At 36.2% G+C, this 15512-nt stretch overlaps 1 protein-coding gene and 1 long non-coding RNA gene across 2 annotated transcripts; both read right to left on the bottom strand.

Moving 5' to 3' along the window:
• Positions 1–10763: 10763 nt before the first annotated feature.
• Positions 10764–12800, bottom strand: LOC145163724 (uncharacterized). The gene is made up of 3 exons (XM_079082515.1): positions 12419–12800; positions 11587–12299; positions 10764–11510 (listed from the first exon to the last, which is right to left on the bottom strand). Exons 1-3 carry the CDS (start codon positions 12798–12800, stop codon positions 10764–10766), a joined length of 1842 nt encoding a protein of 613 aa, XP_078938641.1.
• Positions 12801–13042: 242 nt separating this feature from the next.
• Positions 13043–15176, bottom strand: LOC145166089 (uncharacterized). The gene is made up of 2 exons (XR_013740357.1): positions 14750–15176; positions 13043–14417 (listed from the first exon to the last, which is right to left on the bottom strand). It is a non-coding gene; the product is annotated as an uncharacterized LOC145166089 (long non-coding RNA).
• Positions 15177–15512: the final 336 nt, after the last annotated feature.

Here is a 15512-nt window from a genome sequence, read left to right as displayed (position 1 = left end):
TTCCTAAGTATTTAAGCATGTAAAAATGCATTTTAATGATTATTTCATATAAATAATTGTTAAAATCTATAAATGATTATAATTGGGCAAGTTGTTATTTTAATAAGAAATTATTAAAATCTGGCCTAAATTGAAAATATAAATTAATTATGCAAAGTAAGTAATTCAATTTAAAATTCATTTAACAAATAAATACCTTAATATTATAATCAAAATGAATTAATGTTAATTCATCTAATACAAGAATATGTGTCTAATTATTTATTAATACTCCATTCTCGTTTAGCAGTTCCTAAACCAAAACTATTAATTATATTAGGTTCTACGCCATTTTGACCCGAATCGTCTATCGTACGACACACGCATTTCGTTTTGGGACTAAAGTGAGTAATCTACCCCATATTTTATAATTTTCAATACTTTTGGGGTGTATCATGTGGTTCTAATATGTTCCAACTTCATTTTATTGTTTTATCACAATTGAGACATTCTTGGGACATTTATACGTGAGTCATTAATTGTATAACTATTGTTTGTTTACGCTACATGTACTTGTAGTGCATTATCATTTTTAGTCTAATCTCCATGACTATGCCCGTATTCTTGAGGTACGTTATGGACAATAATAGCGCTATTGGGTTGACCACCCCGCCTTGGGACGCTAAGGTGATTGATCGCACGTGGTTGAGTGTGTTTGATGATTAGATGCTCCATCCTATATATATATATATATATATATATATATATATATATATATATATATATATATATATATATATACATATGTATATATAGGGTGAGGACTTATTGTTGTTGTTATCATTTGTTAATCAATTTTTGATTTATAAACCGTTATCTCAAATACAATTGTTTGTCGACTTCAAAAGAAAACAAATTTCAAATTATAAATGTTTCAACTTCACAACTTTCTCTACTAAAATTAGATTACTCACCAACTCTCGTAGTTGACCTGTTTTTACCCATGATGCAGATTTGAAGAATGAAGATTGATGAAAAATAGGTTGTGCCTTAAAAATCCACAAGACAATTTAAATTTGATGTAATAAATGTTGTTCGTATTTGGATTTGTATTTGTATGTTGTGGATCTTGTTTGCATACTTAGTACTTAATTGAATCTAATCATATTATAACATAGTTGTCATGAGACTTTGAACAATATATCACGCCTTGATCGATTCCGACAAGGATCGGGGTGTGACAGATTGGTATCAGAGCCCTTGACTATAGGGAATTAGGTTAATTGCCTTGACCTAGTCTATAGCCTCTAGGGTCCTCTCGTATGCTAGTTTATAAAATGCACACACAACTGTATGCAATTCGCACTTAGAAAATCCTAGGAATACCTTTGTGTGTTAATTGCTCCCTTATGTGCATACGTATTACTCCTGACACTTATATGTGTGCATACACTTGTGAATATTCTCCACTTTCTCTGAAAATCACACACATACTCAAGTTGCTTAACAAAATGTATATACATATATGTATTCCTTAGAGCTCATAGGAAATTTAAAGTCATCCACTCTAGTTGGGTAGGATCATAGTAATGGACGCGTAGTAACTGGAAGGGGGAGGTGCCGGTAGCCCGAAAGTCCAGACTAGGTAAGCATTCGTATACATCCCAATCAACCGAGGGACCAGTTTGCTTATCTGGGGACCAAAGGCGAGAGTTCCCAAACCTATAGGCCAAAGCGCGTCATTCACATTACTATTGAGCCATCAAAATACCCGACCTTATCAAACGTATCCGAAAGGATACACTCCAAAATGGTCAACTCATTGGACTATTAAGTTCCCTAATGGGCCTAGAAGTGGGAAAGAAATGTGAAAACTTAGTTTTGTGGGGGCCCACGCAAGTGCTACATGTTTCACATTTAGTAACCATGGAAAGCCCAAAAGGTGCCCAACACTCCTAACCATGGCCCAACAAGTGTTTTACAATTATTTTACCCAACAATGTCTAAAAAACTTTATTTCCATAATCAATTTACAAATAACTCACAAGTCCATATGCGTGTTTCTCGTAGATGGCATTACGACCCCCATACGCTGCTCGCAACAACAGAAGGCTAGCTGCCCTGGTCGCCAAGGAGGTAGCAAACGTCATCCCAACAATTGCAACCCAACTTCATTCTCTTCAGCCACAAGCTCCAGCAACAACTCTTCGTTGCTCGTTCAAGCACTTTCGTAACTGCAATCCGCCTTACTTCAAAGGCACCGATGGTGCCACCGCACTCCTCACATGGATTGAAGAAATGGAGAGTACTTTCATCCATAGCGAGTGTCCTGAGGACCTGATGGTCCGTCATGCTACAGGGTGCCTCCTAGGTCATGCTCTCACATGGTGGAACCTAGAAAAACGGGCAAAGGGAGAGGCTGTTGCCTTGGGAATGACCTGGTCAAAACTAAAAGAACGCATGATGGAGAAGTTCTGCCCTGACAGCGAATTACAAACTCTCGAGGATGAATTCTGGAATATGAAACAGGAGGGAGGCGATAACGCGACCTATACCAATAGATTCCATGATCTCTCGAGACTCCTACCTCACATGGTTCAACCTGTGAAAACTGCAATACGCCGCTACATCAAAGGGTTACCACGCCAGATCCGTGATTCGGTGACCAGCAGCAGGCCATCTACCCTAGAATCCGCCATTGAATTAGCAGGTCAACTCAACGAGGACAATGTGAACGATGGTGTCCTCCCACGCAAGGGTTCAAAGATGTCAACTGAAAAGTCGACCCCTGAGACCCCCCTAATTGTCAAGTCCGAGTCCTCCCACCGACATGACAAAAAGAAGCGGAAAAGTCATCACCACAACCATGCTGTTATTACCCCTGCTACTCCTATCACCCAAGTCACCCCACCAGCCCAACCAAATAAAAAGCCGTATACCGGACCTCACCCCCTCTGTAACCACTGTAACTATCACCATATGACCACCAGCCCGTGTCGCCTCTGTACGAATTGTGGTCGCTATGGCCACTTGGCGGACACATGTCGTGCACCAAAAACTCAGCGACCACTCTATCTACCCTCAAATCAGCAAACACAAACCCGGTATCCAACTGGAACATGCTTCAACTGTGGTGACCCCACCCATTTCAAAAACGCGTGTCCTAGGTTAGTCAATATCATCAACACCCAAGCCCAGGCAAATCCAACAATGCAGGTTCCAGCTCCCAAAGGCCGAGCCTTTGTCATTACCGCAACCCAAGCAAAGACCGATAACAAGGTCGTAAATGGTACGTTTCTCATAAATAACTGCTACGCGTCAGTACTTTTTGATTCAGGTGCCGATAAAAGTTTTGTGTCTTTGGAATTTGAGCCCATACTTCACACACCTCGCACGATTCTTAATGAGTACTTTACCGTAGAAGTCGCCGATGGAAAATACGTTTCACTCAATGCAGTCATCCAAGATTGCACTTTCGATTTTTCCGGTCATAAATTTTCTGTCAATTTAGTTCCTATGGAACTTGGTAGCTTCGACATCATCGTAGGAATGGATTGGCTATCCCAAAACCATGCTGAAATAGTATGTTACGATAAGTTCATTCGTATTCCTCTCGTCGACGGTCAAAGTCTTCGTATTTATGGTGAGACTCATTCGAAAAAGCTTAGTCTTATGTCATGTACTCAAGCTCGATCATATCTACGAAAAGAATATATGGCTTTCTTAGCCCATGTGGTGGAAACAAAGGTCAAAGAAAAGAAGATCGAAGATATTCCGATAGTACGAGACTTTCCCGACATCTTTCCTGATGATGTATATGGACTCCCTCCAGTACGTGAGCTAGAGTTCCGCATCGAACTTGTTCCTGAGGCTACTCCCATAGCCAAGTCTCCATATCGGTTGGCTCCAGCCGAGATGCAAGAATTGGCAAGTCAGCTCCAAGAACTAACTGATAAGGGATTTATCCGCCCTAGTACTTCACCCTGGGGAGCCCCGGTTCTCTTCATCAAAAAGAAAGATGGTTCGTTTCGTATGTGTATCGATTATCGTGAGTTAAATAAATTAACCATCAAGAACCGATATCCGTTACCTCGGATCGACGACCTTTTTGATCAGCTTCAAGGAGCTTCATGCTTCTCAAAAATTGACCTTCGCTCGGGTTATCACCAACTTCGAGTACGGGAAGAAGACATCCCCAAAACCGCTTTCCGAACCCGCTATGGTCATTACGAGTTCACCGTTATGCCTTTCGGCCTAACAAATGCCCCTGCCGTATTCATGGACTCGATGAATCGGGTATTTAAACCTTATCTCGACCGTTTTGTTATCGTCTTTATTGATGACATCCTCATTTACTCCAAGACAAGGGCAGAGCATGAAAGACACCTTCGCCTAACTCTCCAAACGTTGCAAGGAAATCGGCTCTACGCCAAATTTTCGAAATGCGAGTTTTGGTTAAATGAGGTACAATTCCTTGGTCATATTGTAAGTGACAAGGGTATTTTAGTCGATCCCGCAAAATTTGAAGCAGTCCAGAATTGGAAAGCCCCCCCGTACCCCCAAGGAAATTCGGTCCTTCCTTGGTTTAGCCGGCTATTACCGGCGTTTCATTTCAAATTTCTCAAAGATTGCTTTACCGCTTACTTCTCTCACTTGCAAGGGTACACCATTTGATTGGGGACCCAAGCAGGAATACGCTTTCCAAACCCTTAAACAAAGTTTGTGTGACGCTCCGATTCTTACACTCCCTGAAGGATCCGAAGATTTCGTGGTATTCTGCGATGCCTCCAATCTCGGTCTAGGTTGTGTTTTGATGCAAAGGGGAAAGGTTATAGCTTACGCTTCACGACAACTCAAAATCCACGAAAGGAATTATACGACTCATGATTTGGAGCTCGGTGCCGTGATTTTCGCTCTTAAAATTTGGAGGCATTACCTTTACGGCACTAAATGCGTAATTTTCACCGACCACAAGAGCTTGCAACATATTCTTAATCAAAAGGAACTCAATATGAGGCAAAGACGATGGGTCGAGCTCCTAAATGATTACGAGTGTGAAATACGCTATCATCCGGGCAAGGCAAACGTCGTAGCCGACGCGTTAAGCCGAAAAGAACATGCCCATGCGTTTCATCTAATATGCTCTCCTATCTTGTCCAATCGCAGGGACCGAATTCGAGGAGCCCAACACTCGGCAATTACCGAAAATGACATGCCCACGGGAATTGATGGGGAGTTGGAAACCAAATCTGATGGTATTTTCTATTATCAAGATCGCATCTGGATCCCAGATCGTGACAATCTTCGCATATTCCTGATGGAAGAAATCCATAAAACCCGATATTCCATTCATCCGGGCACTGACAAGATGTATCATGGCCTGAGAACCAATTATTGGTGGTCGGGAATGAAAAAGGATATTGCTTTATTCGTGGCCAAATGTCTTACATGTTCCAGAGTCAAAGTAGAACATCAACGACCCTCTGGACTATTGGTCCAACCAGAAATCCCCAGGTGGAAATGGGAAGCGATCGCCATGGATTTCGTAACCAAACTTCCCCGTACCACAAAAGGACACGACAGCATTTGGATAATCATTGACCGTTTGACCAAATCCGCTCATTTCCTTCCCATCCGGGAAAATTTCAAAGTCGAAAAACTTGCTCGGATTTACATCAACGAGATAGTTAGTCGGCATGGCATTCCTCTCAGCATCATTTCAGATCGTGATGGGAGATTTCTCTCTCGGTTTTGGCAATCACTTCAAACAGCCATGGGAACCCGCCTCGATCTCAGTACCGCCTATCATCCTCAGACCGATGGTCAATCTGAGAGGACAATTCAAACACTCGAAGATATGTTGAGGGCGTGTGTCTTGGATTTCGGAGGAAACTGGGACTCTCATTTACCGTTGGTGGAATTCTCCTATAATAACAGTTATCATTCTAGCATCAAGATGCCACCATTTGAGGCATTGTATGGCCGTAAATGCCGATCTCCTGTTTGCTGGCATGAAATCGGTGAGTCACACATGATTCGCGCAACAGTGGATTCTCCAATCGTTGGTCCTGAGCTTATCCAGGAAACAACCGACAAAATCACTCAGATTCGCGATAACCTTCTCGCAGCTCGTAGCCGACAAAAGAGTTATGCCGACAAGCGACGCAAACCGCTTGAATTTACCGTAGGTGACATGGTCATGTTAAAAGTGTCCCCATGGAAAGGTGTGGTTCGATTTGGACGCAAGGGTAAATTGGCACCACGCTACGTAGGCCCGTTTAAGATCATAAAAAGGATCGGACCAGTAGCCTACGAGTTGGATCTACCAACAGAGCTTAAGAAAGTTCACCCGGTATTTCATATAGCCAACCTCAAGAAGTGTTTAGCAGACGAGAACCTTCATGTTCCTCTCGAGGATATCCAAATCGACGAGACAATGCAATTTATCGAGAAACCCTTGGAAATTGCTGACCGAAAGGAAAAGCAACTCAAAAGAAGTCGCATTCCCCTGGTTAAGGTCAGGTGGCAGTCGGCACGTGGACCTGAGTATACATGGGAGCGTGAGTATCATATGCGTACCAAATACCCACAACTTTTCTCTTAAGGTACTCTCTTCTTAAATTTCGGGACGAAATTTCCTAAAGTAGGGGAGACTGTGACATCCGCCTAAAATGGATTCGGGTCAACCCAACCCAATTGGAAATTTAATAAACCCTACTCAAGATTACTTGACGCTAATAGGATCAAAACCCATACAATACAATATAACTTGACGTTAATAGCAACATAGTATTGTACAACGTTATAACTATAATCAAAGTAAATTATGATACCATATTAAAATCAAATCAAAGTATAATTCTCTAATTAAATTAAAAGAATCAAACTTGAATTCTCTAATTAAACTTCAAATTAAAGTAGATTGTTATAATCAAATAATAACCTATATTTTATAAAACTCCATTTTTATAAACTTTACATTAAATTTTATAAAACTCTATTTTTTATAAACTTTACTTTAAATTTCATAAACTCTTATATTAATTATGTAAAAGATGCTTGTGTCAGTGGGAAATTATGAAGACCACCAAAAGCAAAAAGATTATTCCCATGGTCTCCCACTCACACCTCCCATCCACTTTCTTTTCCTTTTTCTCCCAACACATTATTCTCTTCACCACTTAAATCTTCTCTATTCTTTCTCTCACTCTCAATCTCGAAATTTCCTCCAAGAATACTCATATTCCATCCAAGAACAATCTATTATACTCAAATCTTCATCCCTCTTGAAGCATTCATCAAGGTATGTTGTTAAAAGTTTCAAATTCATACAAGAAACAAATTAAATCCACCAAAATATCTAAAACTCATTTTTTGCATAAACCTGATTTTTCTCAGAATACCATCAATAAAATAAGAAGTTCTGGAAATTTTCAGAAAATAACTTATTTTTATTGAATTATCATAATTATTGCAATAAAGTAGGGCAATAATTCACATAAAATACTTATTGCATTCAATAAATTCTGAGAAAATTCTGGGATGACCTGTATACTGATTAAACATGATATATGAAGTTTCATGCATTTATATTACTGTTTACTATTATTTATAATTTTATTGATTAATTAATAATGAAATATATAAAAAATACTTTCCATAGTCACAAATATCTGAAACTTATACACTGGGCTCTGCATAATGTTATAAAACTATGGTTAATTTTACAGATTTTTTGAGAATCATTTACTATTTTTCTCGAATTTTGAGTTGTTTAATCATTAAAATATTAAATAAATACTAAAACAGTTCAGAAAAATATACAAATTTTACAGTAATTCATATTGTATGAAATAATGATGTCCTAATAATTTCATAATTTTTCAATACTGTTTACTATTTAAAACTATTTTCCTAAGTATTTAAGCATGTAAAAATGTATTTTAATGATTATTTCATATAAATAATTGTTAAAATCTATAAATGATTATAATTGGGCAAGTTATTATTTTAATAAGAAATTATTAAAATCTGGCCTAAATTGAAAATATAAATTAATTATGCAAAGTAAGTAATTCAATTTAAAATTCATTTAACAAATAAATACCTTAATATTATAATCAAAATGAATTATTGTTAATTCATCTAATACAAGAATATGTGTCTAATTATTTATTAATACTCCATTCTCGTTTAGCAGTTGCTAAACCAAAACTATTAATTATATTAGGTTCTACGTCATTTTGACCCGAATCGTCTATCGTACGACACACGTATTTCGTTTTGGGACTAAAGTGAGTAATCTACCCCATATTTTATAATTTTCAATACTTTTGGGGTGTATCATGTGGTTCTAATATGTTCCAACTTCATTTTATTGTTTTATCACAATTGAGACATTGTTGGGACATTTATACGTGAGACATTAATTGTATAACTATTGTTTGTTTACGCTACATGTACTTGTAGTGCATTATCATTTTTAGTCTAATCTCCATGACTATGCCCGTATTCTTGAGGTACATTATGGACAATAATAGCGCTATTGGGTTGACCACCCCGCCTTGGGACGCTAAGGTGACTGATGGCACGTGGTTGGGTGTGTTTGATGATTAGATGCTCCATCCTATATTTATATATATATATATATATATATATATATATATATATATATATATATATACATATGTATATATAGGGTGAGGACTTATTGTTGTTGTTATCATTTGTTAATCAATTTTTGATTTATAAACCGTTATCTCAAATACAATTGTTTGTCGACTTCAAAAGAAAACAAATTTCAAATTATAAATGTTTCAACTTCACAACTTTCTCTACTAAAATTAGATTACTCACCAACTCTCGTAGTTGACCTGTTTTTACCCATGATGCAGATTTGAAGAATGAAGATTGATGAAAAATAGGTTGTGCCTTAGAAATCCACAAGACAATTTAAATTTGATGTAATAAATGTTGTTCGTATTTGGATTTGTATTTGTATGTTGTGGATCTTGTTTGCATACTTAGTACTTAATTGAATCTAATCATATTATAACATAGTTGTCATGAGACTTTGAACAATATATCACGCCTTGATCGATTCCGACAAGGATCGGGGTGTGACAAAAGGCACCAATGCCGTCACACTAGGTTGTGTATCCTGGTATAGAGGATGTTGCTATGTTGTAGTGTTCTGTTAGATCTGTGTCATGGTATATAGGATGTTGCTATGCAGTAGTGATTTGTAGATCTGCCTGTTTGTCTGACTGGTTATGTGATGATCTGTTTGCTGGATACATGTTATTTGTTATGTATATGTCAACATGGTATGGTTGGGTTGAGGCAATCTTGCACTGTATAGAAGCCAACAAACCTGGGAGCAATCCTGACATAAGATGTGGGCTAGTAAGGCAAGCCAGACTTATGTTGTGGGCTTAGGAGTAAGCCAGACATGAGCTGTTGGCCGGAAGAAAAGCCAGACTGATGATGTGGGCTCGGGGGTAATCCAGTATGTTAGCTGTGAACCTAGTATGCATGATGTTATATGTTTATGTGGTGGTATTTTGGGGGGACTCACTAAGCTTCGTGCTTACAGTTTGGTTTCATGTTTTCAGGTTCTTCATATGATCGGGGCAAGGCAAAGAATTGATCAAGCACATCCTTCAGTTTTTATGAGATTCAATTTTGGGATGCTTTGATTTGTGACTATTGACACTTTGGAAACTATGTTTGTAAACATTTATGGTTTTGGGTTGTTTTTGAAAAATACAAATTTTACCATAAAATTTGGGATGTTACACTATTGTTATTCTTTTTAGTGTTACTAGAATATAAAGTCAAACCACCTGGATCCCCACCCCTTCCACTGTTTTTCATCCTTCCTTAAAAGCTCTCGGCATGTACCACCACAACCGCCGTCTCCTGATGGCCGTCAACACCATGTATACTGAGGAAAAAACATTGTACATGAAATAAAACTAATTAGCCAAACTAATTATTCACGTTAAAGTGGTACATACATACTTACTAGTTACTACAGAGTTTCTCTCATTCTTCTTTATAAGCAGCTTCCTGCATTAATAGCAGTACTCGATCCATTATAGAGCATAGTAAAGCTCAATTCGTGATGTAATTAATTGGACTGTTTTTTTACATTCACAAGCAAGAAAAGTTTGAGCCGATGGATTTAAAGGTAAAGGGGGCTTATATACAAATTTAAAAAAAATATTCAGATAACATAACCAAGTCTATAAAATTGAAAGAGATACTGACAAAGAAAAAAAATCGTCTAAATAGGAACTATATCAATCTTTGCAAGAACCAATCTTCAAAAGTTTTCAAATGATCATAAGCATCGATTCTCATATATTAACCTGTTATTATTAAAATAACGACTTAGAACATAGATACATATAATATTATCTTCAATTTAGAAGAATACATTAAAAAATTTGTAAAAGTATAAGAAATAGTACCTTTCTCACTTTAAGTTGTGTCCGTCTTTGCTTTATAGAAGAAAAATCATCTATAAGTTTATCTGTGGAAAATGTATCAGCAATCTCTCTCTCAATGTTAATAAGCAGACAACTTCTAAGAAAATCATCATTCATGGTATTCCAAAGTCGCGTTTTCATGATTTTCATTGTTGAATGCTCTTTCAGATGTCGTAGTAGAAACGAGAAGCGTCAATATAATGTGAATCAATCTGTCAAACAAAGGATAAGTACCTACCTTTCCAGTTTCATGTAGACCCTTGCACAACTCAGAAAGTGTAGAAGAATTTTTCAATTGTGGTGATTGCGCACATCTAACCCATAATGTCGTAACTCAAGTTTCAACAAATGAATTTCGTGCTCTGTAAAGTCCAAAGGATAATAAGTTGTTGCCAATTTACATATATCTTCAACATTCAAGGATTTTTTTGGATCTAGTGCAACACTAAGACGGAGAAGCTCTGTTACAGACTCATTAAATCTACAATTCAACTCTTGCAACTGGCTATCAATAGCAACAATAAACAATTCAACTCGGTAGTGATGCTCTGTAGTGATATTGTCTTTATCACGCCGTGTCTGAATTACATATTTGTAAGTTTCATTCATACCAGGGACCAAAATGTCACTTCTTTTACAAAAACAAACCACTTGATCCAAAAGTGATTGCCAACCTTCATCTCTCAGTTTTTGAAGCAATATTTTTGTTGTGGAAACCAAGGCCAATGCATTAATAATATCTATAGATTTTTGTTGTAAAGATTGGCAAAGCTTGTCAGTTATCCCCATTATATCTTTCATCATATGCAAAACAATGACAAAATCAAATGACATTGCATGTTTAAGTGCAAATATTGCATCACCTTTTTGAGAAGATGTAGAACCTTTTGTAGCAATGTCAGTCAACACTACACAAGATGGACCAAAAAGTCTCATCAAAATACATATTGATTTGAAATTAGAACTCCACCTAGTATCTCCAGGCCTTTGTAGTGTTTGTTTTTGATTTTTTCCTTTTCCACTCTTAATCTCATCAACCTTAATTAAATGAGAAATTTCAGCAATTTGAGCATCTTGCAATTGATCATTACGCTTGGAAGAAGAACTTATGTACCTCGGTCACATCTTTAGACGCTGCAACTAGAGCCAATTGCAATTGATGATCAAAACAATGTATGTAATAAGCATAAGTACATTCCTTTAATAATAAAGCTTGCAACCCATTAATCCATTCTCCACGTATGTTACTAGCTCCATCATATCCTTGACCCCGAATATCTTGGACACTAAGATGATGATAAGACAATGAACACATTATCTCATTTTTCAAGGTCGATGAAGTTGTATCTTTGACATGAATCAAATCCAAAAATCTTTCTTTGACATGTCCATCTCGGTCAACACATCTCACAACAATAGCCATTTGTTCTTTCTTATATTCATCCTGAGACTCGTCAACCATCAAACAAAATTTTGCAGTCCCGATTTCATCACAAATTGCTTTTTGTACATTTGTAGCTAAAACACGTATTATTTCTTTTTGGATATTCGGTGACGTGTACTTTGCATTTTGAGGAGCATTTTCTAACACATCATCATCAATAGTCTTGTTATAAGAAGCAATCAACTTTATAAGTTCAAGGAAATTCCCTTGATTTCTTGAGTCAGGTCCCTCATCATGACCTCTTAAAGCACATGCTTGGAATGTAAGCCATTTAATAGCCTCAATAGAAACTTTAAGGCGTAATCTATTATCCATAACTTGTTGATTTGTTTGTTTCTCTATCACATTCTCTATGTGACACACCTTGTTTTTTAAATCTTCATCTGACAGAAAAATTATGTGCTGAGGCCGGGGTCTTACCTTCATGGACGATGAAAGCACAATCTTTGCCACAATTCACTTTTTTCCATTATTAAACCCTGCTACGGTAAATGTATCTGACCCGACTCGTCCAATAGGTTTCTTATTAAAAAGAAAGAAAGGAAACAAAATGCAGCATCCTTTTTCTCAGAATATTCCAACCACCAAATTTTTTTAAACCAAGCTTGTTGAAAACTACACATAGAACCGTTTGGGCCACTAGGACTTGAATGATACTTTGATTTTTGAATTTGGTATGGTCCAAGTTTAATATATAATCGTCTAATCTCATCATGTTGATGACTTGGATAGCTTAAGATCAAAGGTCGTTCTCCGCCCTTGCCCACGGGGAAATAAGCAACTGGAATTGGTGCGTTTTTTCTGCTCTTCACCTTTGCTTTATGGTCATCATCAATGTTCTGAGCTTTTCTTGATGCACCATTTTTATCATTTCCTTCATCCATCGCCTTGTTTACTTCCGAGAAACAACTAAAGATAGCACTGGTAAGAAACATGATTCACCTTCCTTTCATTTCAATAAATACTTTTTTTTATGCTTTAGTTTGTTTGTCGTTAAAAAGGTCATCCCTAGTCCGCTATAACATTATATATTACAAAATTGCTTCATCTAGATCTATGTGGCACTGACATTGCGTCCACTATGCCATAACATAATTACCATTTGAATTACCTTATAATGGTGTAATGAAGACATCAAAATTTCTTTTACTCACCAATTGTGTAACAAACATGAAAACAAGATACTTATAAGGAGAAAATAAGTTTCCTTCCTTATTCTTAGAATATCAGAATTGATTAGGATAAGATTCCTAGTCAGTTATCTAAATCAAATCTAAAAAAAAATTGTCTAATATAAAAAACCAGAAAAATATGTTTTTTAAGCCCTAAACGATCCCGAACGGTCAAAAAACACCACTCTTTATGGCAAATTAATCACTTCAGCAGATTTATTGACAATGTCATCACACTTCCATTCATACTAGTGTTGTTATTATCAAACCCTGCATCATCACTTGTACCACATGCATCAAAGCAACTAGAATTGGTGCGTTTTTTCTGCTCTTGCCCTTTGCTTCGTGGTCACCATGAATGTTCGGAGCTTTTCTCAATGGAACATTTTTATCATTTCCTTCGTCCACTACCTTGTCTGTACCCGGAAAGCAACTAAAGAAACGTGATATAATAGCCATCTTTATCAAAGAAATTGAAGAAATGGAAATTTTCTTGTTAAATTTTGTTCTTGCAAAAAGTTATGTTGAAGTGCGTTCTCACTTCTCAATATTATGACTGATATCCTTAAAACTGCAATATTTATACACCAAAAAGAATCAGTTTCTTGTAAATTTCCCACTAATTTCTTTGGCGCGTGAAGGAGGATGATGGAATAAAGTAAGAAATGTATGTCTTTACTTTTCTAAAAATTTTCTTTTTTAGTCAAATGGGTTATGTTGATTTAGTCAAATAGATTGTACGCAGATGATTTAATATTGATTTAATAGTTATCAAACCATGCATCATGACTTGGCCGCCAAGAAAAATAGTGGACCTCAATTTATCTTAGTTTCAATATTATAATTTCATTTTATAAACCGTGTTATATTGAGTTTTTTTTTTTTTTTTTTTTTTTTTTTTTTTTTTTTTTTCTGAAAATTAAAATAAATCCACATGAGTTTTAAAATTAGAAATAGTTTATTTCAATTCAAATAAATCCCCAACTAAAGAATTCTATTTTTTTTTGTAGATGTGTGAGACAAGAAGATCCCTCTCCTTATGGATTCGACTTTAGAGAAGAATATTTTTTATGGTCTTACTTTATGTGTTTTTCGTTAGTGAAAAAGAAAACATTGGTTCCCAAGGATTTAGGTGGTCTCGAAATTGGCTCTTATAAGTCATTGATAATGCCTTTTATACCCCTGTGCCCATTGCTATAAAATGGAACAAATGGATTCCGATTAAAGTTAATTGTTTTTTGTGGAGATTCAGTCTCAACCTCAACAGGACCCCTCTCTCCCCGTTGCTGGCTATCAAGGTGTTGGTGTCAATTCTTGCCGGTGTACATCCTGTATTTATGATCGAATTGGAAGACTAGTTAGTTAAATGTAAATACTAAAATATAGATCATATATAAAACACATCAACTAATTACAAATAGATTTGTCTAAAGTGCTATAAGAGACACGAACATACGGTCTATCAAAATTTATAAGAAAATCTTAAAATTGAATATATAAAAACAATTGAAATTATACATTAAAATGCTTCTTCTGCTACGCTGAATAATAATACATACTGAGAGTTTCAAGAACGTGGAGTTGAACCCATGGACAATTAATTCCATATATATTCCACTCACTTTCTCTAAGTAGCTCCATGATGAATAATGCATCTATACCTGTACTGGATCCATTAAGCATAGTAGAGCTCACGCCGTGATATTAACTGGACTGCTTTTTTTCTTTTTCTTCTTTATATTTACAATCGAGAAAAGTTTGAGGCGACTGGGAAATAAGCAACTGGAATTGGTGCGCTTTTTCTGCTCTTGATCACCTTCGTTTTGTGATCTCCATCAATGTTCTGAAGTTTTCTTGATGCACCATTTTCATCATTTCTTTCGTCCATCACCTTGTTTGCTGCACCCGAAAAACAACTAAAGAAACCTACTGATATAATAGCCATCTTAATCAAAAGAAAATGAAGAAATGGAAATTTTCTTGTTAAAACTTGCTCTTGCAAAAAGTTTTCCTGAAGTGCGTTCTCAATGTTATGACTGATATCCTTAAATCTGCGATATATATAAACCAAAAAGAATCAGTTTGTTGTAAATTTCCTAATAATTTCTGTGGCGTGTGGAGGAGGATGATGGAATAAAGTAAGAAATGTATGTCTTCACTTTTCTGGATATTTTCTTTGTTAGTCAAACATATTTACGCTAATCACGTTCTAATTAAGGCTTGGCAGCCAAGAAAAAAATAGCCGACCTTATTTAATAGTTATTTCATCTTAGTTTCAATTTAGAGTTACATTTTATGAAACCGTGTTTTATTGATTTTTTTTCTGAAAAATAACATAAATCCACAAGAATTTTAAAATTAAAATAAGGATGAGGTGTGAATTTTGATGGAAATAAACAAACTTTGTGTTTAATGTACAATTCG

The sequence above is a fragment of the Lactuca virosa genome, chromosome 3 (assembly GCF_052849685.1).
Source record: "Lactuca virosa cultivar CGN04683 chromosome 3, Lactuca_virosa_CGN04683_v6, whole genome shotgun sequence".
Taxonomy (NCBI): domain Eukaryota; kingdom Viridiplantae; phylum Streptophyta; class Magnoliopsida; order Asterales; family Asteraceae; genus Lactuca; species Lactuca virosa.
Note: the sequence above shows the minus strand (reverse complement) of the source record. Positions and strands in the feature narration are given on the sequence as shown.

Bases quoted from the DNA above. Each gene is read 5' to 3' on its own strand.
- LOC145163724 (XM_079082515.1), bottom strand. From the start codon at position 12,800: ATGGATGAAGGAAATGATAAAAATGGTGCATCAAGAAAAGCTCAGAAC. The intron at 12,300-12,418 runs GTCAGATACATT...TTTTTCTGTCAG, and splicing joins AAACCTATTGGACGAGTCGG to ATGAAGATTTAAAAAACAAG. The intron at 11,511-11,586 runs GTACATAAGTTC...CATTTAATTAAG, and splicing joins CGTCTAAAGATGTGACCGAG to GTTGATGAGATTAAGAGTGG.